The following is a 27050-nucleotide window of genomic DNA, read 5'->3' on the forward strand; positions in this document are numbered from 1 at the left end:
GTCTCCCCGGTGGCGATGTTTTTACACACCGCAACGGGTACTCACGTGATGCCGAGTCGACCTAGGGGAGGCCCAGGACCGGTTCAGGTAATCGTCACCTGCGTTGGCCGCGGGCGGGAATCGAACTCCGGCCGCCGGGTTCGTAGCGCGGCGTGGCGCTAACCGCTGCGCCACCGCTCCCCACGCGGGCGCCACCGTCGCCCCCTGCACAGCGGCGTTAACATCGCGAGCAGCCGCAAGGAGTTCGCGAGAAGTCACAAACAAACAAACAGTCACAAACAAACAGTCACAAACAAACAGTCACAAACAAACAGTCACAAACAAACAGTCACAAACAAACAGTCACAAACAAACAGTCACAAACAAACAGTCACAAACAAACAGTCACAAACAAACAGTCACAAACAAACAGTCACAAACAAACAGTCACAAACAAACAGTCACAAACAAACAGTCACAAACAAACAGTCACAAACAAACAGTCACAAACAAACAGTCACAAACAAACAGTCACAAACAAACAGTCACAAACAAACAGTCACAAACAAACAGTCACAAACAAACAGTCACAAACAAACAGTCACAAACAAACAGTCACAAACAAACAGTCACAAACAAACAGTCACAAACAAACAGTCACAAACAAACAGTCACAAACAAACAGTCACAAACAAACAGTCACAAACAAACAGTCACAAACAAACAGTCACAAACAAACAGTCACAAACAAACAGTCACAAACAAACAGTCACAAACAAACAGTCACAAACAAACAGTCACAAACAAACAGTCACAAACAAACAGTCACAAACAAACAGTCACAAACAAACAGTCACAAACAAACAGTCACAAACAAACAGTCACAAACAAACAGTCACAAACAAACAGTCACAAACAAACAGTCACAAACAAACAGTCACAAACAAACAGTCACAAACAAACAGTCACAAACAAACAGTCACAAACAAACAGTCACAAACAAACAGTCACAAACAAACAGTCACAAACAAACAGTCACAAACAAACAGTCACAAACAAACAGTCACAAACAAACAGTCACAAACAAACAGTCACAAACAAACAGTCACAAACAAACAGTCACAAACAAACAGTCACAAACAAACAGTCACAAACAAACAGTCACAAACAAACAGTCACAAACAAACAGTCACAAACAAACAGTCACAAACAAACAGTCACAAACAAACAGTCACAAACAAACAGTCACAAACAAACAGTCACAAACAAACAGTCACAAACAAACAGTCACAAACAAACAGTCACAAACAAACAGTCACAAACAAACAGTCACAAACAAACAGTCACAAACAAACAGTCACAAACAAACAGTCACAAACAAACAGTCACAAACAAACAGTCACAAACAAACAGTCACAAACAAACAGTCACAAACAAACAGTCACAAACAAACAGTCACAAACAAACAGTCACAAACAAACAGTCACAAACAAACAGTCACAAACAAACAGTCACAAACAAACAGTCACAAACAAACAGTCACAAACAAACAGTCACAAACAAACAGTCACAAACAAACAGTCACAAACAAACAGTCACAAACAAACAGTCACAAACAAACAGTCACAAACAAACAGTCACAAACAAACAGTCACAAACAAACAGTCACAAACAAACAGTCACAAACAAACAGTCACAAACAAACAGTCACAAACAAACAGTCACAAACAAACAGTCACAAACAAACAGTCACAAACAAACAGTCACAAACAAACAGTCACAAACAAACAGTCACAAACAAACAGTCACAAACAAACAGTCACAAACAAACAGTCACAAACAAACAGTCACAAACAAACAGTCACAAACAAACAGTCACAAACAAACAGTCACAAACAAACAGTCACAAACAAACAGTCACAAACAAACAGTCACAAACAAACAGTCACAAACAAACAGTCACAAACAAACAGTCACAAACAAACAGTCACAAACAAACAGTCACAAACAAACAGTCACAAACAAACAGTCACAAACAAACAGTCACAAACAAACAGTCACAAACAAACAGTCACAAACAAACAGTCACAAACAAACAGTCACAAACAAACAGTCACAAACAAACAGTCACAAACAAACAGTCACAAACAAACAGTCACAAACAAACAGTCACAAACAAACAGTCACAAACAAACAGTCACAAACAAACAGTCACAAACAAACAGTCACAAACAAACAGTCACAAACAAACACGTCCCTGTGAAGGAGCAGATGACACGGAAGGATCCGCTGGCTTTGATCTTCCGCCCTGGAGCTTACGGCCCCCCCCCGCCAACTCGTGAACCCGCGTTCCGTACACAAACCATGGCAGCGGCAGCGGCAGCAGATGCGGATATTTGACGCACAAATGGAAGAAAAAAAACTTCCCGGCAGGGTTTGACTGCAGTCACCCAGAACAGAGCCATGGCACAGATGAAGGCTCAAGGGCCGATTCACAAAACACGAAGGAGGAGGAGGTGGAGGAGGAGGAGGTGGTGGTGGTGGTGTCATCACGGCAGCGATGATTCACCGCTGCCCGCTACTGCTGACGCAATCGTCTGGCTCAACCCATCTGAGCGTAAAATCACAGTCGCTGCTTTACAGCAGCGTCGGCCGTGCGAAGAAGAAGACGAAGAAGACGAAGTGAGAAGAAGAAGACGAAGTGAGAAGAAGAATAAGAAGACGAAGAAGACGAAGTGAGAAGAAGACGAAGTGAGAAGAAGACGAAGTGAGAAGAAGACGAAGAACATCGCCACGTCCGGTGGGGCGGTGGAGGCGACGCTGCGGTTCGTACGGCGGACCGGTGACCCGCGTGGCCTGAGGGCTGCTGCCGCCCCCCCCCCCCCCCATGTCTCTTCGTTGGCACTTTCGTCTGCGTCGCCGCGTTTCTAGAGGGGCGGTCCTCGATAGCGACAGAGCTTGAGGTGAGAATTGCATTTCGTATTGGATTGTCGTGACCCCCCATTACAGACGGAAGGAATACATTTAAAAATCAGAAGCAACGTGACCAAGTAATTGGAGCAATGATGTCATGAGTCATCCTAAGGAGGAGCCTCACCGAGTGTCAACACTGCATCGGCGTGCTGGGCAAACAAGTGTGTTGCATGGAGTGTGTTGCATGTGGGAGTAAACCAGAGTTACAGCGGAAACCCCACAGATCCAAGGGGACAACACTCAGAGTCTCACACGCGCGAGTTCGCACCCCGCTTGCTATTCTTTGCGTCTCTCGGTAGAGTCACGTAGACACCTCACAGTTCAGTCGCTTTGGGAGGTCCACTCATTTTGGGCCCAATGCACCAAACCTTGCCTCCATACAGTGTTGGATCACAGGCGTGAATCGCCACTGCCACCGCCACCACCACCGCCACCACCACGGCCACCACGACCACCACGGCCACCACGACCACCACCGCCACCACCACCACGGCCACCACCGCCACCACGGCCACCAAGGCCACCACGGCCACCGCCACCACGGCCACCACCGCCACCACGACCACCACCGCCACCACCACCGCCACCACGACCACCACCGCCACCACCGCCACCACGGCCACCACCGCCACCACGACCACCACCGCCACCACGACCACCACCGCCACCACCGCCACCACGGCCACCACCGCCACCACGGCCACCACGAGCGGCATTATTCATAGCACAGGGAACAGTTTTCTGTTGACACTGAGGGCATGGGGAACTTCATAAATAGGAGGGAGATGCACTATTTGCGAGTAATACTTTAGGAGGGAGATGCACTATTTGTGAGTAATTCTTTAGGAGGGAGATGTACTATTTGTGAGTAATACTTTAGGAGGGAGATGCACTATTTGTGAGTAATTCTTTAGGAGGGAGATGCACTATTTGCGAGTAATACTTTAGGAGGGAGATGCACTATTTGCGAGTAATACTTTAGGAGGGAGATGCACTATTTGCGAGTAATACTTTAGGAGGGATATGTACTATTTGTGAGTAATACTTTAGGAGGGAGATGTACTATTTGTGAGTAATACTTTAGGGGGGAGATGTACTATTTGTGAGTAATACTTTAGGAGGGAGATGTACTATTTGTGAGTAATACTTTAGGAGGGAAATGTACTATTTGTGAGTAATACTTTAGGAGGGAGATGTACTATTTGTGAGTAATACTTTAGGAGGGAGATGTACTATTTGTGAGTAATTCTTTAGGAGAGAGATGTACTATTTGTGAGTAATACTTTAGGAGAGAGATGTACTATTTGTGTGTAATACTTTAGGAGGGAGATGTACTATTTGTGAGTAATACTTTAGGAGGGAGATGCACTATTTGTGAGTAATACTTTAGGAGGGAGATGCACTATTTGTGAGTAATACTTTAGGAGAGAGATGTACTATTTGTGAGTAATACTTTAGGAGGGAGATGTACTATTTGTGAGTAATACTTTAGGAGGGAGATGTACTATTTGTGAGTAATACTTTAGGAGGGAGAGGTACTATTTGTGAGTAATACTTTAGGAGGGAGATGCACTATTTGTGAGTAATACTTTAGGAGGGAGATGTACTATTTGTGAGTAATACTTTAGGAGGGAGATGCACTATTTGTGAGTAATACTTTAGGAGGTAGATGTACTATTTGTGAGTAATACTTTAGGAGGGAGATGTACTATTTGTAATACTTTAGGAGGGAGAGGTACTATTTGTGAGTAATACTTTAGGAGGGAGAGGTACTATTTGTGAGTAATACTTTAGGAGGGAGATGTACTATTTGTGAGTAATTCTTTAGGAGGGAGATGCACTATTTGCGAGTAATACTTTAGGAGGGAGATGTACTATTTGTGAGTAATACTTTAGGAGGGAGATGTACTATTTGTGAGTAATACTTTAGGAGGGAGATGTACTATTTGTGAGTAATACTTTAGGAGGGAAATGTACTATTTGTGAGTAATACTTTAGGAGGGAGATGTACTATTTGTGAGTAATACTTTAGGAGGGAGATGCACTATTTGTGAGTAATACTTTAGGAGGTAGATGTACTATTTGTGAGTAATACTTTAGGAGGGAGATGTACTATTTGTAATACTTTAGGAGGGAGAGGTACTATTTGTGAGTAATACTTTAGGAGGGAGATGTACTATTTGTGAGTAATTCTTTAGGAGAGAGATGTACTATTTGTGAGTAATACTTTAGGAGAGAGATGTACTATTTGTGAGTAATACTTTAGGAGGGAGATGTACTATTTGTGAGTAATACTTTAGGAGGGAGAGGTACTATTTGTGAGTAATACTTTAGGAGGGAGATGCACTATTTGTGAGTAATACTTTAGGAGGGAGATGTACTATTTGTGAGTAATACTTTAGGGGGGAGATGTACTATTTGTGAGTAATACTTTAGGAGATGTACTATTTGTGAGTAATACTTTAGGAGGGAGATGTACTATTTGTGAGTAATACTTTAGGAGGGAGATGTACTATTTGTGAGTAATTCTTTAGGAGGGAGATGTACTATTTGTGAGTAATACTTTAGGAGATGTACTATTTGTGAGTAATACTTTAGGAGATGTACTATTTGTGAGTAATACTTTAGGAGATGTACTATTTGTGAGTAATACTTTAGGAGATGTACTATTTGTGAGTAATACTTTAGGAGATGTACTATTTGTGAGTAATACTTTAGGAGATGTACTATTTGTGAGTAATACTTTAGGAGGGAGATGTACTATTTGTGAGTAATTCTTTAGGAGGGAGATGTACTATTTGTGAGTAATACTTTAGGAGATGTACTATTTGTGAGTAATACTTTAGGAGATGTACTATTTGTGAGTAATACTTTAGGAGATGTACTATTTGTGAGTAATACTTTAGGAGATGTACTATTTGTGAGTAATACTTTAGGAGGGAGATGTACTATTTGTGTGTAATACTTTAGGAGGGAGATGTACTATTTGTGAGTAATACTTTAGGAGATGTACTATTTGTGAGTAATACTTTAGGAGGGAGATGTACTATTTGTGAGTAATACTTTAGGAGGGAGATGTACTATTTGTGAGTAATACTTTAGGAGGGAGATGTACTATTTGTGAGTAATACTTTAGGAGGGAAATGTACTATTTGTGAGTAATACTTTAGGAGGGAGATGTACTATTTGTGAGTAATACTTTAGGAGGGAGATGCACTATTTGTGAGTAATACTTTAGGAGGTAGATGTACTATTTGTGAGTAATACTTTAGGAGGGAGATGTACTATTTGTAATACTTTAGGAGGGAGAGGTACTATTTGTGAGTAATACTTTAGGAGGGAGATGTACTATTTGTGAGTAATTCTTTAGGAGAGAGATGTACTATTTGTGAGTAATACTTTAGGAGATGTACTATTTGTGAGTAATACTTTAGGAGGGAGATGTACTATTTGTGAGTAATTCTTTAGGAGGGAGATGTACTATTTGTGAGTAATACTTTAGGAGATGTACTATTTGTGAGTAATACTTTAGGAGATGTACTATTTGTGAGTAATACTTTAGGAGATGTACTATTTGTGAGTAATACTTTAGGAGATGTACTATTTGTGAGTAATACTTTAGGAGATGTACTATTTGTGAGTAATACTTTAGGAGATGTACTATTTGTGAGTAATACTTTAGGAGGGAGATGTACTATTTGTGAGTAATTCTTTAGGAGGGAGATGTACTATTTGTGAGTAATACTTTAGGAGATGTACTATTTGTGAGTAATACTTTAGGAGATGTACTATTTGTGAGTAATACTTTAGGAGATGTACTATTTGTGAGTAATACTTTAGGAGATGTACTATTTGTGAGTAATACTTTAGGAGGGAGATGTACTATTTGTGTGTAATACTTTAGGAGGGAGATGTACTATTTGTGAGTAATACTTTAGGAGATGTACTATTTGTGAGTAATACTTTAGGAGGGAGATGTACTATTTGCGAGTAATACTTTAGGAGGGAGATGTACTATTTGTGAGTAATACTTTAGGAGGGAAATGTACTATTTGTGAGTAATACTTTAGGAGGGAGATGTACTATTTGTGAGTAATACTTTAGGAGATGTACTATTTGTGAGTAATACTTTAGGAGGGAGATGCACTATTTGTGAGTAATACTTTAGGAGGGAAATGTACTATTTGTGAGTAATACTTTAGGAGGGAGATGTACTATTTGTGAGTAATACTTTAGGAGGGAGATGTACTATTTGTGAGTAATACTTTACAACGAAAATCGAAATCCTCAATGCACGAGCTCTGTCTGTCTGTCTGTAATCTAAGGTCATGGTGACTCGCGGAGTGGGGGCCCAATACAACACAATACAACACAATACAATACAACACAATACAATACAACACAATACAATACAACACAATACAACACAATACAATACAACACAATACAATACAACACAATACAACACAATACAACACAATACAATACAATGCAAACGCGAGTAGAACGTCTCGTTGCTATCAGGGCCGCACCCTGGAGAAAACGCACTGATCGGCGAATTGCCCAAATGTTGGCGACAAAAACCCCGAGCCTCACAGATGAACCTGAAGGGTCACGTAAGCACCGTCGCTCATTACATGCTCGCAAGGACAACAATCAACACGCACACCGCAAAGCCTCACAGAATCCGCTCGTGCGCCAGATTCTTCTTTATGCCGTGAACAGCCGATGGCTTTGTACAGCCACGAGCGCGTCTGTTACCGAGTGCATTTACACGCAGGCAGGCACCCAGGCAGACCACCCAGACAGGCACCCAGGCAGGCACCCAGGCAGGCCACCCAGGCATGCCACTCAGGCAGGCACCCAGGCAGGCCACCCAGGCAGGCACCCAGACAGGCACCCAGGCAGGCACCCAGGCATGCCACTCAGGCAGGCACCCAGGCAGGCACCCAGGCAGGCCACCCAGGCATGCCACTCAGGCAGGCACCCGGGCAGGCAGGCCACCCAGGCACCTAGGCCGGCACCCAGCCAGGCACCCAGGCCGGCACCCAGGCCGGCACCCAGGCGTACGGACGCACCAAGCCTGTGAATGATTAAAGCTCAACGCGGCGGCAAGCAATTGCCGCCGCGTTTGTCCTCATTGCCGTGAACAGCGAAGCCGCCAGTTTGTAAACAGGCGGCGGGAGGCACGCGGCTGGCTGTCTGTCGACACCTTCGCGTTTTGTACTTTTGAGACATTTCGGCAGAGCGCAGCACCACGATTCCCGAGGCGTGGGGGGGGGCTGTGTCAAGGTGGCACGCTCGCCATCTATTCACTCCGTGGAGACGGAGAGAGGTAGAGAGTGCGACGGTCGTGGGTAGAGGCGCGGAGGGTGCCTGGACTCGAGCAGAGCTGGGGATTGGTGAATGTAGCAGCGGATGATGTGCCAAGAGGGCCGGGGGGGGGTGCCTCTGTGTGGAGCCGACACTGACGACCGTTGTGCCACTAAATCAGGGATGGCGATCTTGGTACAAATCCGGTCGACTGAACAGAATTCAGATTCATTATTCATGAATCCTCGAAGGACAACACTCTCCCATCGTCACCTCCCTGTCTCTCTACTACTGCTGCTACCATTGCTGGAGTCACTGTCCCATCGTCACCTCCCTGTCTCTCTACTACTGCTGCTACCATTGCTGCAGCCACTCTCCCATTGTCACCGTCACCTCCCTGTCTCTCTACTACTGCTGCTACCATTGCTGGAGCCACTGTCCCATCGTCACCGTCACCTCCCTGTCTCTCTACTACTGCTGCTACCACTGCTGCAGCCACTCTCCCATCGTCACCGTCACCTCCCTGTCTCTCTACTACTGCTGCTACCATTGCTGGAGTCACTCTCCCGTCGTTCTCTGCCACTGCAGGATGCGGCATTTCTCCCCGCGATGCTCCCCTCCCTCGCTCCCTGACATCACGCAGCCCGAGTGATCCCGTCACCTCTCACCTACATTCCTCACTCGTCGTACTCGGCGGCTGCCACTTTCCGCTCCGCTTAGCAACAGTGATTTTTTTTTTAAGACGGCAAGATTGGTATCGGGAGGACGATGTGGAATTAATTACCTTTCGCGACGATGAGGCTCGTAGACTCGTTTCCACCCTGCCAGTTTGCCCTTCAAATGTTGGTACGATGCGCTTCATTTTGCCCTCCAAATTTGGGTAGACTGTCCTTCATTTTGCCCTTAAAATGTTGATATGATGCCATTTATTTTGCCCTTAAAATTTGGTATGATGTCCTATATTTTGACGCGTAGCCCCCCCCCCCCCCGCAGGTGATGTTTGCGTTGGGCCACGTCGTTACGGTCCTGCCGCAAGACCCCTCCACCACCCGACACGGCCAAACAAACCACACTGTCACGTGGGCAAGGGGTTTCAGGTGCCAATTGTGAATGTTACCCCCCTCCCCGCCCCGCCCCCCCCCCCCCATGTTGCGTTGTGGTTCTCCGTATCGTGGAACAATTGTCACACGAGGATTGATTTTACGACACTTCACCATCCTGGTCAGTTGCGGGTTGGTGAACGGGGCGAGGCTGGCAGCATGACCGGTTCGGAACTCCTCGCCGATGTCAGCCCCTGGGTGGGAATCGAACTCGGGTGGCCGGATTCGTGGAGCAGCGCGCAGGACCGCGGAGTAAGGCGACAGATTCCAAACTGAGCCTTGAATAATGAAACCTCCCCAAGCGGAATTGTACGTGCTCAGGGCGTGCACTGACGATGACAGGACAGTGTCCCAATCCCAATCACCACCACTCAACCCAGCACTTTAATTCGCCAGATAAAACACTCGATTATAACATTTGGCGTTTGCGCAAGGGAGATGTTGGTAATCAAATATATTTCAGAAATTGAACTTTTACTTGGTGACTGTGTTCGCCGATGGAATGTGTCCCCGCGAACATGAACGATGATGCCACGTGGATCTTTAACATCCAAGTTATTGTAGACATCGATCTTTGACCATTCAAAAGAGACAGTGATCTCAGAAATAAAATAATCAAAATGTACTGCCGCTCTGTCACTCCACTGCTGGATGAAGGCCTTATTATGCAATGTCGGTAATGGAGGTAGTCACCATACTTCACCACAATGGTCAGTTCATGATGGCGAGGCAGGGGGGTTCAGAACTGGTTCAGGTGTCACTCGCCACTGACGTTACCCACAGCTGGGAATCGAGCTGCCACTCCACCCATATGTGACTCTTGCTACAACACGAATACAAAACAAAGACCAAGATCCCACCGTATAGCCTCAAGTGACTTTTGCGGCAAGTCCTGTTAACAAGCACCTATGAAGGACGGCATGGCACACGAGAGGGTGAGTGGCCATCACCATGCCCGGCCACCTTTGTCTCCCCAGTGGCGATGTTTACACACTGCACCAGGCACTCATTTGAGGCTGAGTCGACCTAAGGGAAGCCCAGAACCGGTTCAGATAATCGCCACCGGTGTTGGCCGTGAGCGGGAATTGAATTCGGGTCACCGGGTTCGTAGTGCTAACCACGAGACTACCGCTCCCCACTCACACACACATAGAGACACACACAGAGACACACACATAGACACACACATAGACACATACAGAGACACACACAGACACACACAGAGACACACACAGAAACACACAGAGACACACACAGAGATACACACAGAGACACACACATAGACACACACAGAGACACACACATAGACACATACAGAGACACACACAGAGACACACACAGAGACACACAGAGACACACACAGCGACACACACAGAGACACACACATAGACACACACAGACACACACAGACACACACAGAGACACACACATAGACACACACAGAGACACACACAGCGACACACACAGAAACACACACAGAGACACACATAGACACACACAGAGACACACACAGAGACACACATATAGACACACACAGCGACACACACAGAGACACACACAGAGACACACACAGCGACACACACATAGATACACACAGAGACACACACAGCGACACACACAGAAACACACATAGAGACACACACATAGACACACAAAGCGACACACACATAGGTACACACATAGACACACACAGAGACACACACAGAGACACACGCCGCCGTCTTAAATAACCTCAATAAAATATTAACACCTCGGATCCATTGCATGTGTGTGGGTGAATGCGTGTGTGTGTCACTTGAGTGGTGGTGTAGCGGTTAGCGCTACGCTGCGCTACGCACCTGGCGACCCGGGTTCGATTCCCGCTCACGGCCAACATCGGTGACGATTATCTGGTCGATTCAGTCTCAAATGATCGATTCAGTCTCAAATGAGTACCTGGTGTGATGTGATTATCGCCACTGGGGAGACAAAGGCGGTGTTGGACACCCACCCCCTCGTGTGCCGTGCCAGCCTTCATGAGGTGCTCACTAACAGCACTTGCCCCAACAGTCTGTCAAGGCTACACGGGGGATCTTTGTCTTTTTGTTTGACACTTGGCGCGTGAGACTGGCATTGTCTCTCCCCCGTGGCCCCATCCCACGTGGCCCCTGCGTGCGAACTGCAGCGGTGGCCCTTAAGGGCTCCAGCGTCGAGATTTTTTTATTGTGTTTTTTATTTGTTGTGTTTTTTATTTGTTGTGTTTTTATTTGATGTGTTTTTATTTGTTGTGTTATTTGTTGTGTTTTTATTTGTTGTTTTTATTTGTTGTGCTTTTATTTGTTGTGTTTTTATTTGTTGTGATTTTTATTTGTTGTGTTTTTATTTGTTGTGTTTTTATTTGTTGTGTCGCTGCGCTTGCCGCTTCCCGTGCCGGCTATTTTAGTAGAGCTCTCGTGAAAAAAAATGTAAAAACGTTTCACGATGAGTGGCCCGAATGTCTGCCCATGTGACCGAGACTTTTGTACTTGCAGACGATTGGCCAGATATTTTAACTTATTGTGTGCGTGTGTGTGAATGCGTGTATATGCGTGTGTGTACGTGTGATGACCCTGCTGAGGCTGCGGTGCCTCAAATATTGGAAGAAGTCACCCCCTGTGAGTGGCTGGCTGAGGTGCCATCGGTTGAGGAAGTACTGAAGGCGATCCAGAGTCTGAGACCAGGAAAGGCAGCGGGCAGAGATGATCTCCCAAGCGAAATGCTGAGGGAGGGTGGCGTTTGTTCACAGACTGCCCTATATGACATCATAACAACAGTCTGGACCACTGGACGGGTTCCGCAGGATTAGAAGGATGCCCCGGTGGTCCCCCTCTTTAAGAAGGGGGACCGCACAGACTGTAACAACTCCAGGGGCATCTCACTCCTCAGTGTGCCGGGAAAGGTCCTGGCAAGGATTATTCAACATCGCCTTGCCAGGCACGCTGAGGAGAGGCTTGCGGAGCCCCAATGCGGTTTCAGGACAGGGCGGTCCTGCACAGATGCCATATTTTCTGTCCGTCTGCTACAGCAGAGGTGTAGGGAATTCTAACAAGACCTACATCTCTGCTTTATTGACCTGGTCAAGGCCTATGATACCATCAGTAGCCTGGGCTCTGGGTTGTTCTTCGTGCTTTTGGAGTCCCTGACCCTCTGATCACGATCATTAAGGACCTTCATGATGGTGAGCAGGCCCGGGTAAAACTACGTGGCCAGGAGTCAGAGCCATTCCCTGTACACCTTGGGGTGCGACAGGGATGTCCTCTGGCTCCCACATTATTTAACATCTATTTTGACCACGTAGTTTCTGAAGCCTTCAATAGCTGTACCGGGGGAATCTCCATTTGGTACAGATATAATGGGAGGCTGATCGATGCCTGGGTGCGGTCAAGGGATGGCTCCCTATTGCTCAAACACGTTATGTATGCCGATGATTTGGTAATAGCTGCTCATTCAGAGGAGGAGATGGAGACGCTGCTGCTGAGACTGGAGCGTGCCACTAAGAGATGGGGCCTTACCATCAGCCCCACCAAAACTAAGCACCTGTCTGGGTATTTTGTACCATCGGACACTCCACCCCACAACTCCCAATCGGTGATGGGGCAGTTGTGGAGAGAGTGGAGAGTTTCCCATACCTGGGCAGTGTGCTTAAGGCCGGCTCCAGTTTAACAGCAGAGGCCTCACTCCAAATCAGTTGAGCGGCAATATCTTTTCATCGGTTGTGTAACGCTGTGTGGACGCTACCTGGTCTGTCGCTCCGCACTAAGCTTCAGGTCTTCTCGGCCACGGTCATTCCCTCCCTTCTCTACACTTGCGAAACGTGGACCCCCCTAATGGAACATCTTCGCCGGTTAGAAACATTTAGGCTAGCCTGCCTACGATCCATCCTGGGTTTAACCAGGCTGGATTGTGTGAGGAGCTCACAAATCCTTGAAAGATCTGGGCAAGGTCCCATCAGTGAGCTCCTCCGGCAGGCAAGGCTGCGTTGGCTGGGTCATGTAGCCCGCATGCCCAGCCACCGCATGCTGAAACAGCTTTTGTTCGGCCGGATCGAGGGGGCTAAACGGGCGCGGCATGGGCTAGAGAAGAGATGAAGTGATGTGGTACAGGAGGACGTGGAGCTGAGGGGACTTGCCAATGACTGGTACCAGCGGTGTCAAGATTGGCCTCTGTGGAGGAGGCTCATGAAGGACGCTACTGGGCAGTTGGAGGCAGTCGCCCTCCAACAACAATGGAGGACGGAGGAGCGGTGCTCACAACAACGAGCGGAGCGCCGGGTGGCTAAAGCACAGCAGGTTGGCACAGTAGGGGGCACAGGTGGTGCATCAGCCAGTCATCTCAGTCAGTCGACCCGTGGCACTTGGGTCTGCCCCGTGACCTCCTGCCAGCGGGCGTTCGACACTTCACGTGGCCTCAAGGTGCACGTAGCCTGGCACAAGCGTCGTGGTGACGTCACCGCCACTTAGTGGCGAATGGCGGTTGTTGTTGTTGTGTGTGTGTGTTATCGTGTGAATGCGTGTGTGCGTGTGAGTGTGCAACCCTATGACCGAACCTATCGCCGGAAATGCAGCCGGTCTCTTCAGATCTCGGAAGCTAAGCCGGTTCGAGACTGGATAGTACGGGGACGGGTGACCGCCAAGGCATAACAGGCGTTATAGGCTCTGTGGGCTAGCTACGTTGCGGGCAGTGGACCGGCATCGTCTACGCCCCCCCCCCCGCCTTCACCCACCCGCACCGGCCAGTACGGTGAAGTATGGGCAAGCAACCCCGACAACCTGCACAGCGTGGGGGAGGCCTTAACCCAGCAGTTGATGGACAACAATGGCTGTGTGTGCGTGTCCATGTGTGGGGAGCGGCGTGGCCACCCCTACTCCGCAATGCAAATTGTCCTGGACACCGACTCGCTGCGCTACCCCACCAATCGCCTCCGCCACTCTTCTCAGGGCTGTCAACGGGAGAGATCAGCACCAATGCCCCAACATCCGTTCGAGCAGCGGGAGATCAACCTTGACTTTGACTTTTTGTGCGAACGCAAACGCATCAGACTTGACAGGCCTGCGGCTATCGCGATTGACTCGCAAAGTTACGAGTTCAAACCCCGGACGGAGGGGGCGGGGGTTACCCGGCCTACCATCGCCATCGCCACGAGTCTTCCAGGGTTCACTAAATGTGCGCCGCTTGTAAGGAACTCGACGGCCGTTCGTCTGATACGGAGGTTGCCCTCCCGCCCAGGCCCCCATCCTCGCCCTGTCACGTGAATGTGGAATTTCCGCGACGAGCTGAGGGCTGCCAATTAAGATGAGGGCTGCCCCCCCCCCCCATTTTGCTCGTAGGAACACGCAGACGCCCTGGATACTGAGCCACAGGTGGGGCAGAGGTTTCCACTTTGTGGATGAAACGTGCGGGGATGTCCCAGGCAGCAACGGCCAAGACGGCAATTTGTCGAGGCGGCGCGCGGCGGTTCGTGGCGCGCCCGTTGCGGCGTGAGTCTGGCCAGCCCTGTGAGACGCAACGTGATTTGGTGATGGACAGATGACCTTTAACAACCGGGTAAGAACCTACTGAGACCAGGAGCTCTCTTGTTGAATTGAGATGTGGGAATAAATGAGTGCAGGACAAAAATAAGAAAATGTGTAATGAATCTAAGGTTGTTTTGAGGGAATCTTTTTTTTATCGGGGGGGGAGGGGGGGGAGATAGGAGGTAGGTAATGATGTGGCCTAATTGGTGTCATTAAGAACCCTTCGCCGCTTGACACTGCCAAACAAATGAAATTGTCACGTGGTGCAAATGTTGCCAATCGGTATTGTTTCAGATCTCGGGGAAGTTGAATGTTGATTTGGCCGGATCACACTGCAACGTAACACAATTGTAAAATCAGCGATTCTGAATCGTAACATTGTCTGAGAAGACTTTGCGTGTAAAGTCGATATGGATGTCTAAACAAAACAATGCTCATAACAAAAGGTTTTCGGGTTGATCGCGTAAGAATAAATGTGTTGAAACCCTCCACCACCCGACACAGCCGGCAAGGTTCGTCACGTAAACAACGCGCCAATTAGTGACTAGTTCAGTCCAACGGTGTGTTGGAGAGCAAACCCACAACATTTACCATTTCAGTACTGTGATGTTTTACTGGTAATTACATCCAGCATCATCAATGCTCACAATACATTTCCACAACACAATTAAGGAAAGACATTTAATAATATGTAAATTATTCAGGGATTTCACATATCAATTAAAACCGAATTTGCGTGTCGATAATGCTTATTTTTCATTACAGTTTCAGGCATAATTGTAAAACGGTGAGATCTCAGCAGATTGAGGGTCTGAGGTGATAACGTCCTCTCCTTAGGAAGAGTCTGAGGGAGTCGTTTATAGGAGATGCCCGCGTTGGGATGTTTGGTATTGTTGTCGGGAGGAAACATACGTCACACGCGGGGAGGTGGCGACACTCAAAGCCACACGCAGATGTCAACGTCCTGCCATCTCCCAGCCACCTTGCAGCCCAAGCCGTATTCCCAGGCAGTGTGCCATCACATTTACTAACCACGCTTAGCTGCTAAGCTCTGACGCAATATGCCCTCCATTCATCTGCTCTGCATCCACAATTTGGTCCGGTGAACGTTTAAGCCGATAACTCAAGGACGTCATCATCATCGTCGTCGTCGTATTCATCATCATCATCAGCAGCAGCTAATCTGTATAAATCAAGCAGGGGACGTCAACAAAGGGCACGAAAATTAGCAAAAGGGAAATCTGAACCCGCCCCAGCTGAAATCTGGGAGGCTGTCGTGACCTCTAACCCCTGTTGGTCCCCGCTGGCACTGCAGCAGCTGCCGCTGTTGTGGACTTTTGTAAACTGAGAAATAAAAAAACAAATTAGGCGCGCAAAGACATAACAAACAATCCATGTCCCCTCGGCTTCAGCCGGGGGTGAGGGAAGCCGTGACGCCCCTTCCCCGCCGGGACATGTTTGGCTCGCGACTTCATTTAATTCGACCAACGACTCGACGGGGCCCACCGCTTGGCCACACGCTCCTCCGAGGTACAAGAAAAAACAGAGTGAGGAAAGGTCCTTCATTTAACCACGAGGAGAAACGGGGACCCGTTGCGAGGCCTGAAACAACGTCGCCGCTGCTGCAAGGGCGACCCTGGGTTACATCATGACATTCTGAATTGATAAAACTTATACATGTGAGCTTTTCTTTTTTTAATATACGCAACAAATCTGGACTAAAATTAACAATAAATTCATGAAAATTTGAAGGAGGTGAAGTAAATAAGATGGAGTGCATATACACAGTTTAAAAAAATGCGCGAAATGATGGAATTTCTGGGGAGGAGAGAGACAAGAATAGACAAATAGCGGCAAAACTATTTAAATCAAATTCTTGGTTCTTTCGGTAAAGTCATTTAAAAGGGAAATAATACAATAATAAAAATAATACAAATAAAAGAATGTTTTATTTTAAAACATAATACAATTTTAATAAGTTTTATTTTTATTATTTTATTATTTCCCTGCTACGTGACTTTACCGAAAGAACCAAGAATATGAATCCCTGCAGTCACGAAGGCTTTAAATCGATATTTAAATCAATCCAAAAAATATGACGGCGTTGCCTTTACACAGCTGTCAACCCCATACAGTTGACCCGGATTCTTGTACAGGGAAACTGAGTTTAGGTCCATACGGTGTACAGCCATTTCAATACGGGCAACAACACATTTGTTTTATATTCTTAGTTTTTTCGGTAAAGTCACGTTGAAGAGAAACAACAAAATAACAAAATATATATAAAACAATAAAAAATTCTCACGACGTTTCGACCATAACTCAAACGGTCATCATCAGGTGTGTCGGTTTGCATAAATTTATTTTGAAAACGGCATATTTATTTATATATATATAAATAACGTTTGCGTCACGCGCAACGATTGGCTGTTTGCCAGGACTAGTCCATCTATTTTTTGAAAAGAGGAGGGGGGAGACGAAATTTGTTTTTATGTATGCTGTCTGAAAGGCACTGTAAGCGTGAACAATCAATCAAGAACTGAAATGATTTATCAAATCTTTCCAATGATTGCTAAGATAGAATCCATCTTCTCGGTTGAAATTGTCTCTGTGTTTGTATATGTGGATAGCCTCATGAACGAATCTCTCATGGAAGCCAGATGGCTTACAAAGAACCTCCGTCTTGGAAAAGTCAATGGCATGTGAGCCTACTGAATTAGAACAATGATCTGCTACGGCCGAGGTGTTGGTCCTACCGTGTTTAAGGTCTGCTTTATGTTCACGAATGCGGTCCGAGATATGGCGTTTGGTTTCTCCAATGTAACTACTACCACAGAGGCAACTTAGTTTGTAGACACCAGGGTATTGTATGTCCGGAATCACATCTTTTACAGACGGAACCAGATCACGGATTTTATGTAATGTGTTGAAACGGACCTGGATCTTGTGTTTATTCAAGATTTTGGAGATCTTTTTTGTGATCCCAGCAATGTAGGGTAAAGTGATGGTTTTGAAAGGCTCCTCAAGAGGGTTCTTCTTCATGGTTTGAGTGATAGCTTTGCGGATTGTATAGTCGGAGTAACCATTAGCCCTAAGAGCTTGGTGTACGTGCTTGAGTTCACTGCTTATGTGTTCCTGGTCGGATATGCATTGGGCTCTATGATACAGAGTCTTGATGAGAGAATTCTTCTGTGATGGATGGTGGTGGGAATCCGGTTTCAGATAAGCATCCGTATGGGTAGCTTTCCTGTAGACTGAGTGGCTCATTGAACCATCAGGTCTCTTTTTAATTAGGACATCCAAAAAAGGTATCTTGCCATCTATTTCGACTTCCATGGTAAATCTGATGGCTGGGTGTATGGAATTGATGTGGTCGAAGAATTTGTCTAGAGCAGGCCGGCCATGTGGCCAGATGACAAAAGTGTCATCCACGTACCTCTTCCATAAGGTTGGGCGCAGAGTGGCAGTCTGGATGGCGTCAGTCTCAAATTTCTCCATGAAAATGTTAGCTATAACTGGAGAAAGGGGGGAGCCCATTGGGGTGCCCTCAGTTTGTTTGTAGAAAGTTCCATTCCAAGTGAAGTATGTATTGGTTAAACAGTGTCTCACCAGGGGGGGTACCTCAGTGTTTAGTCCTTGATGAACCAAGTCTTCAATGATTGCAATGGTGTCAGGTACAGGAACCTTGGTGAATAAGGAAACTACATCAAAACTGACAAGCAGGTCGTCTGGGGACAGGGAAATACCCTTGATTGTTGATACCAGGTGAGTAGAATTTTGTACCGTAGAGGTGGTCTTTCCAGTGAAAGGACGCAGGATTTCAGACAAAAAACGAGCTAGTTTGTAGGTGGGGGAGCTGATAGTAGAGACTATGGGACGAAGAGGTGTATCAACTTTATGTATTTTTGGTAAGCCGTATAATCTTGGTGGCCTGGCAGCAGAAGGTTTCAACGAAAACTGTTTAGATTGATCAATTAATGCGGTTGAATCAGAAATTATTTTGTTGGTTTGTGTGACGAGGCTGTTGGTGGGATCTCTTTTTATTTTTGTATAACTACCATCGTCGAGTAATTCTTTAATTTTGTTGTTGTATTCTATTTTATCCATGATAACAGTAGCATTGCCTTTGTCAGCTGAGAGAACTACAATATCATTCCTCTTTTTTAATTTATATAATTCAAAACGCTCATCTTTGCTGAGGTTGCTAGCTGGCATCTTAGCGTTTTTGAGGGTTGCAGCGATTTCAGATCTTGCTACGTCTGCAGCGATGTGACCCAGGCCCCTGAGAGCAACGTCTACTCTAAAAAGAGACCTGATGGTTCAATGAGCCACTCAGTCTACAGGAAAGCTACCCATACGGATGCTTATCTGAAACCGGATTCCCACCACCATCCATCACAGAAGAATTCTCTCATCAAGACTCTGTATCATAGAGCCCAATGCATATCCGACCAGGAACACATAAGCAGTGAACTCAAGCACGTACACCAAGCTCTTAGGGCTAATGGTTACTCCGACTATACAATCCGCAAAGCTATCACTCAAACCATGAAGAAGAACCCTCTTGAGGAGCCTTTCAAAACCATCACTTTACCCTACATTGCTGGGATCACAAAAAAGATCTCCAAAATCTTGAATAAACACAAGATCCAGGTCCGTTTCAACACATTACATAAAATCCGTGATCTGGTTCCGTCTGTAAAAGATGTGATTCCGGACATACAATACCCTGGTGTCTACAAACTAAGTTGCCTCTGTGGTAGTAGTTACATTGGAGAAACCAAACGCCATATCTCGGACCGCATTCGTGAACATAAAGCAGACCTTAAACACGGTAGGACCAACACCTCGGCCGTAGCAGATCATTGTTCTAATTCAGTAGGCTCACATGCCATTGACTTTTCCAAGACGGAGGTTCTTTGTAAGCCATCTGGCTTCCATGAGAGATTCGTTCATGAGGCTATCCACATATACAAACACAGAGACAATTTCAACCGAGAAGATGGATTCTATCTTAGCAATCATTGGAAAGATTTGATAAATCATTTCAGTTCTTGATTGATTGTTCACGCTTACAGTGCCTTTCAGACAGCATACATAAAAACAAATTTCGTCTCCCCCCTCCTCTTTTCAAAAAATAGATGGACTAGTCCTGGCAAACAGCCAATCGTTGCGCGTGACGCAAACGTTATTTATATATATATAAATAAATATGCCGTTTTCAAAATAAATTTATGCAAACCGACACACCTGATGATGACCGTTTGAGTTATGGTCGAAACGTCGTGAGAATTTTTTATTGTTTTATATATATTTTGTTATTTTGTTGTTTCTCTTCAACGTGACTTTACCGAAAAAACTAAGAATATGAATTACTGCAGTCACGAAAGCTTTAAATCAAAATTTAATCGCCTCTACGGGGAGGGTTTTCACATAACTTTAAGATCTTTCAACAAACTCCGGGATAAGAAAGCTCAGCTGATCGAGTCTCTCACCTTCCTGAAGAGATGCCGCGACTCTGGGGTAATACCAATCGCATTTACACTCACCTCTGCTACTGTAACTTCTTCAAATGCGAAACGAATTCTTTTCAAAACTAGCTTAGCTCTTATCTCAGAAAAAATCAGACTTATACGCACAGAACTAGATCAGTTAGACAAGACACTCTACAAATCACACTTATCATTGACGGCAATAATGTCCACATCGGATTGGGAACATGTAGACAATATGACTGCCTCTTCAGCTGCTACTATGTCGACCAAATGTAAGGAAAACCTGATTTCCAAATTTAACCTCCTCTTAAACAAAAGACCGGACCCACACACCAAAAAGTTAGACGTTAATAAAGTCGTAATTAATCGCAGTAACAGTTCTATTTCCGATGGTCTGAAATCCGTTTTAGCTAAAGGTCTAAACTTTGCAGTCACACCTAAACACATACCAGTTAATGATATAATTGCCCAAGTAGACGTTGCTCTCAGGGGCCTGGGTCACATCGCTGCAGACGTAGCAAGATCTGAAATCGCTGCAACCCTCAAAAACGCTAAGATGCCAGCTAGCAACCTCAGCAAAGATGAGCGTTTTGAATTATATAAATTAAAAAAGAGGAATGATATTGTAGTTCTCTCAGCTGACAAAGGCAATGCTACTGTTATCATGGATAAAATAGAATACAACAACAAAATTAAAGAATTACTCGACGATGGTAGTTATACAAAAATAAAAAGAGATCCCACCAACAGCCTCGTCACACAAACCAACAAAATAATTTCTGATTCAACCGCATTAATTGATCAATCTAAACAGTTTTCGTTGAAACCTTCTGCTGCCAGGCCACCAAGATTATACGGCTTACCAAAAATACATAAAGTTGATACACCTCTTCGTCCCATAGTCTCTACTATCAGCTCCCCCACCTACAAACTAGCTCGTTTTTCGTCTGAAATCCTGCGTCCTTTCACTGGAAAGACCACCTCTACGGTACAAAATTCTACTCACCTGGTATCAACAATCAAGGGTATTTCCCTGTCCCCAGACGACCTGCTTGTCAGTTTTGATGTAGTTTCCTTATTCACCAAGGTTCCTGTACCTGACACCATTGCAATCATTGAAGACTTGGTTCATCAAGGACTAAACACTGAGGTACCCCCCCTGGTGAGACACTGTTTAACCAATACATACTTCACTTGGAATGGAACTTTCTACAAACAAACTGAGGGCACCCCAATGGGCTCCCCCCTTTCTCCAGTTATAGCTAACATTTTCATGGAGAAATTTGAGACTGACGCCATCCAGACTGCCACTCTGCGCCCAACCTTATGGAAGAGGTACGTGGATGACACTTTTGTCATCTGGCCACATGGCCGGCCTGCTCTAGACAAATTCTTCGACCACATCAATTCCATACACCCAGCCATCAGATTTACCATGGAAGTCGAAATAGATGGCAAGATACCTTTTTTGGATGTCCTAATTAAAAAGAGACCTGATGGTTCAATGAGCCACTCAGTCTACAGGAAAGCTACCCATACGGATGCTTATCTGAAACCGGATTCCCACCACCATCCATCACAGAAGAATTCTCTCATCAAGACTCTGTATCATAGAGCCCAATGCATATCCGACCAGGAACACATAAGCAGTGAACTCAAGCACGTACACCAAGCTCTTAGGGCTAATGGTTACTCCGACTATACAATCCGCAAAGCTATCACTCAAACCATGAAGAAGAACCCTCTTGAGGAGCCTTTCAAAACCATCACTTTACCCTACATTGCTGGGATCACAAAAAAGATCTCCAAAATCTTGAATAAACACAAGATCCAGGTCCGTTTCAACACATTACATAAAATCCGTGATCTGGTTCCGTCTGTAAAAGATGTGATTCCGGACATACAATACCCTGGTGTCTACAAACTAAGTTGCCTCTGTGGTAGTAGTTACATTGGAGAAACCAAACGCCATATCTCGGACCGCATTCGTGAACATAAAGCAGACCTTAAACACGGTAGGACCAACACCTCGGCCGTAGCAGATCATTGTTCTAATTCAGTAGGCTCACATGCCATTGACTTTTCCAAGACGGAGGTTCTTTGTAAGCCATCTGGCTTCCATGAGAGATTCGTTCATGAGGCTATCCACATATACAAACACAGAGACAATTTCAACCGAGAAGATGGATTCTATCTTAGCAATCATTGGAAAGATTTGATAAATCATTTCAGTTCTTGATTGATTGTTCACGCTTACAGTGCCTTTCAGACAGCATACATAAAAACAAATTTCGTCTCCCCCCTCCTCTTTTCAAAAAATAGATGGACTAGTCCTGGCAAACAGCCAATCGTTGCGCGTGACGCAAACGTTATTTATATATATATAAATAAATATGCCGTTTTCAAAATAAATTTATGCAAACCGACACACCTGATGATGACCGTTTGAGTTATGGTCGAAACGTCGTGAGAATTTTTTATTGTTTTATATATATTTTGTTATTTTGTTGTTTCTCTTCAACGTGACTTTACCGAAAAAACTAAGAATATGAATTACTGCAGTCACGAAAGCTTTAAATCAAAATTTAACACATTTGTTGTTTATTTGTGTTTCTCCCTTGTGATGGGACTTTGTAGGATGAACGTTGAGATTTATAAAGGCACGGGGTTGACCAATAAGGTCTGAATTGGTCTGTAAAAAGGAAGGGCACTGATATGGGGTCGACCGGTTTGCCAGTACGAGTGACAGGAAGCGGCGCCGCGCCCGCACTGTCCGCCAAAGGCCGGCATCACGTGGCATTGGGTCACTTCAGCTTAGCGCTGGAACACGTTCACCCACTGCGGAACGTTAATCGCCCCAAATATTCGAAGAAGAAGAAGAATCCCAAATTGCCCTCCGAGATGTGAACATCGCGCCCCTGCCACACGGCCGCTTCCTGGCAGCTCACCGTCAAACTTGTGGTGGCGAGCGCTGAAGTTGGCGGAGAGGAGGCGGCCAGCCTCCTCCACGCGGGCCTCCGTCTCCGAGCGGCCGGCGCGCGACAGCTTCTCCTCCATCTCGCTCGAGCAGCAGGTGTAGCGCGCCGGGCACACCTTGAGGTGCTCGCCTACCCGGGGAGAAAGGGGTGGGGGGGGGGGGACCACGGGGATGAAGCGGGGAGAGGTGACAGAGGTGCTTTAGAGATGGTCGGTCATACAAACGGATGTCAAGCAATCACGGGCCTTGCCAGCTGAAATTAAGTCCCGAGTCTGAATTAGAGGCTAATGGGGGCCCGGGCCCCACAAGCCCACGCATGTATGCGTGTTGAACGGCACGTAGGCAACCGTGCTAAGTATGTTGAACTCCTGTCGCACTGTATCATGCTAATCGGAGGTGCGGGGAAAGGACAACAAAACTAAACACAAAAAAACAATCCGAAAGAAATTAGCTTTCAATGGAGATTTAAAAGTACATAGCTCCAGGCGCTTCCTAATGTCAGAAGGCAGAGCGTTCCAGACGGCCGCAGCCCATACGGTGAAGCCTCTCTCAGACGTCACCGGCGCTAGACTGGCGCAATCGGTCAGCTCGCGCCATACAATTGTGGAAGATTAGCGTCCGGGAACGCGAGCGCGCCCCAGCTCGTCACGCGGGGGGAGGCCGCGTGGGGCGGTCCTGAACCCTGCCGCTGAACCCTGCCGCGGACGTTGGGAGGGGAAGCGACTTGGCGGCCGACTCGACCTGCAGGAGCCATTGAGGGCGTTGGCCTCGTACGGGTGCGGGGTTATCGTTCAAAACTGAACAGCGCTCCGAGAAGGAAATTGGCCAAACGACGTCGGTGGGGCGCTGCGCATGAGCAAGCGAAGGCACGAGAGGCCCCCCGGAGTCGTGCAAACAACACAAATGCACCACCACACGCATCGCCTCCAATTCAGATGGAACAAACGGAAACAATCTTATTTACATAAACGAGATAATGAATCCCTTTCATCTCCTCCTCCTCCACGGCTAAACCCCAACGACGCCTTCAGCAGCAGCAACACGAAATCTGGTCACGATTTTTTTTCATCAACAAACGCCCCACGGAGACAGGGGAGGCTAACGGCGCACGCTTTCACATTGCTTTTAAACAGAGTCCTGAACGGATTGCACCGTTGAATTGGACCTCAATTTGCCGGGGACTGCCACGGAAGAGAGCCACTTGCCTTTGTACACAATTATCTCATGAACGAGATGCATAAGAGAGAGGCGGTGAGAGAGGGAGATGGAGAGAGAGAGCGTGGAGGCAACCGTGTCATGTAGCATATTGCCCTGAGCCTCCCTGAGTTATGTGCTTTCAACGCCTTTCCGTCTCGAGCAGACGGGGTGGAAGGTTTTAATGAAAATGTGCAGCAGTGTACGTACATCTTTACGTCTTACTGATGCAATATCCTGGGGCTAGATCTTAAAAAAGGATCCCTTTTTTTTGACAGAGTTAAAACAAGAGACAACATTTAGTCGGTTTCGCGTTTGCGTTTCGTTGTGAGGAATCAAGAATGAAAGCCGCTCGTGCAGAGGAACAATATGAGATACATTGACAAGAGGGGGAGTGGTGGCGTAGTGGCATGTGCATCGTGCCATGAATTCGGCAACCTGGGTTCAATCCCTGGGCCAGGGCTGACATCGGCAGCAGGCAATAATATCTGAATATAAGAATACTGTAGGTTGTACCCTTTCTGGCAACAAAACAGTTGCGTTAAGATGTTAAAATACCAAACGCCTTTTGGCGTTGTCCTCTGGTCTAACACTGCTTGAGACTAGGCTCTAAAGAAAGCTGTCTCTGGTGTGGACCAATCAGTTTCAAAGACAATGCATCATCATATACTACGAGAGCATTTTTTGTTTTTTTCACGTTCAAGTCCTGTGTGTGGTGAATGCAGACAGGATTCCTAAGGTTTCTGTTTGGTGTTTTCACATCTTAAGACAACTGTCTTCTTGCCAGAAAGGGTAAAACCTATTCTTATATTTTGATACTGGCAAGAAAGGTCCCATTTAATGATATGTGAACCCGCGTCACCAACCCAGACTGACCCGTGTGGCGAAGTATGGTCAAACAACACCCCATGACCCACGCAGTGTGGGGACGCCTTCATAACCATCTACCAAATCTATACCAAGAGTAGTAACTTTAAAAAAAACCCGTGTACGTATCTACCGTGCCCGCTGGGGTTTTTAACGGACGCTGATTTTGAGGGCGAGCTCCAACCCCGAGCGCCTCGGCGCTGCGAGGTGACGCATCGGAGGCAAGAGTTGTCGCTGGGTGCTCCGACGCCTCCGATTGGCGGGATTTTGACACCCCCGCCTAACGCCCAGCGAGGCCGCTCCTTCGGCTCGCAGATCGATGCGTCCTGGGTTCCGAGCGAGGAGTTCTTTCGGTAGGAAAGCGCTCTCTGGCCATAGCGGCGGCAGACGGTCGGGGGGGGGAGCGGCTTCGCAGCATCGCCTAAAATTCCTCGTCGAGCGGCAATCGAGATACTTTACTCTGTGAGCAATATAATAACAGCAGATACAATTTCCACATCACATATAATTAACTTTTTTAAATATATATAATCTCACCAAGCAGCATAGTGGAACATGATGAGTAAGGCATTGAATAAATAGTCAGTTCCACGTCTTAAAATAACGTAAAAAAGTAGACAACCGGTCGCATGGATTCCATAGTAATTGGTCTTCTGTAATAATGTCTTCCAGAGTAATTCTGTCAGCACGCAAACTCTGGAATGGTTTTGTCCTCCAGGGACTCATCAGCAGAGTCAGGCTTTCTTCACAAAGTCCGCTGGCTTTACCAGATGTGACTGGTGATGAACACGAGCCCCCAGCACATGCGTACACAAACACAGACGCAATACGGTCCCGGTTGACTTGACAAGTATTCTTTTACGTGAAAATACAACAGAGAATGAGATTTGTTCAATCATGGGTACGTGGCAGTTGCCAAACGTAGAGTAATTACGAGTGCCCCACTTTGGGATAATTGGCCAATTAATTGTTTTAGATCTTTGCCGTTGCCATAATTATAGTTGTGCTGTTGCATCACGTTGTGAAACGAAGACTTTAACATTTGGAACGCTGCAGCAAGTAGCGCATCACCGTGTCTCCGATAATGCGCCGGAAGACGACGTACTACAGCGACAGTACAAGCACTTCTGCGTTGGCCTCAACAGACCTCGATTATCCACACGCGGGGGGAAGGGGGCAACACTTCTTAACTTCCAGCAAAGAAAAAAATTCGTCTCTTGACAAAGCAATTACTCTTCAAGTGCGAGAGCTGCAATTTATCCCAAATAAGCTCTCTCTCACACACACACAAACAAAACGCAGTGGAAATGTGATGTTTATTATGCAGCCATTGATGACCGTGCTGACACCGTGAACCCGTGACATCTGAGAACCCGGTTTATTGACGGGTGGCTGCGATCCATATTTGGACCCCAGGATCTCGCCGAATTCGGTCGAGTGCTCTGACCACCAAAGCGAGCGGCCACCTCCGTGTTTTTTTTTTAGTACTGCGTCTTTCTTTTGCACGTGGGGAGATCTGCAAGGCGATGGCCCTCAAATAGCCAGCCGGGTGGAAGACAAAACAAGCAAACCCGACTCGTTGTACTGCATCCAACCGATCTCACATCACTGCTCTGCAGGC

General features: G+C 46.4%; 1 protein-coding gene across 2 annotated transcripts in view; it reads right to left on the reverse strand.

Annotated features, from left to right (window-relative positions):
* Positions 1 to 27050, reverse strand: part of LOC116952487 (glypican-6-like) — a 159416-nt gene that overhangs the window by 72955 nt on the left and 59411 nt on the right. For both annotated transcript variants that reach the window (XM_032971873.2, XM_032971874.2), the window contains exon 2: positions 23340 to 23498. In XM_032971873.2, the coding sequence (XP_032827764.2) occupies positions 23340 to 23498 (159 nt within the window). The remainder of the gene's footprint in view (positions 1 to 23339; positions 23499 to 27050) is intronic.

This window comes from Petromyzon marinus, chromosome 47, assembly GCF_048934315.1.
Source record: "Petromyzon marinus isolate PM22_M1 ecotype Great Lakes invasive population chromosome 47, UKy_Petmar_22M1.pri1.0, whole genome shotgun sequence".
Taxonomy (NCBI): Eukaryota; Metazoa; Chordata; class Hyperoartia; order Petromyzontiformes; family Petromyzontidae; genus Petromyzon; species Petromyzon marinus.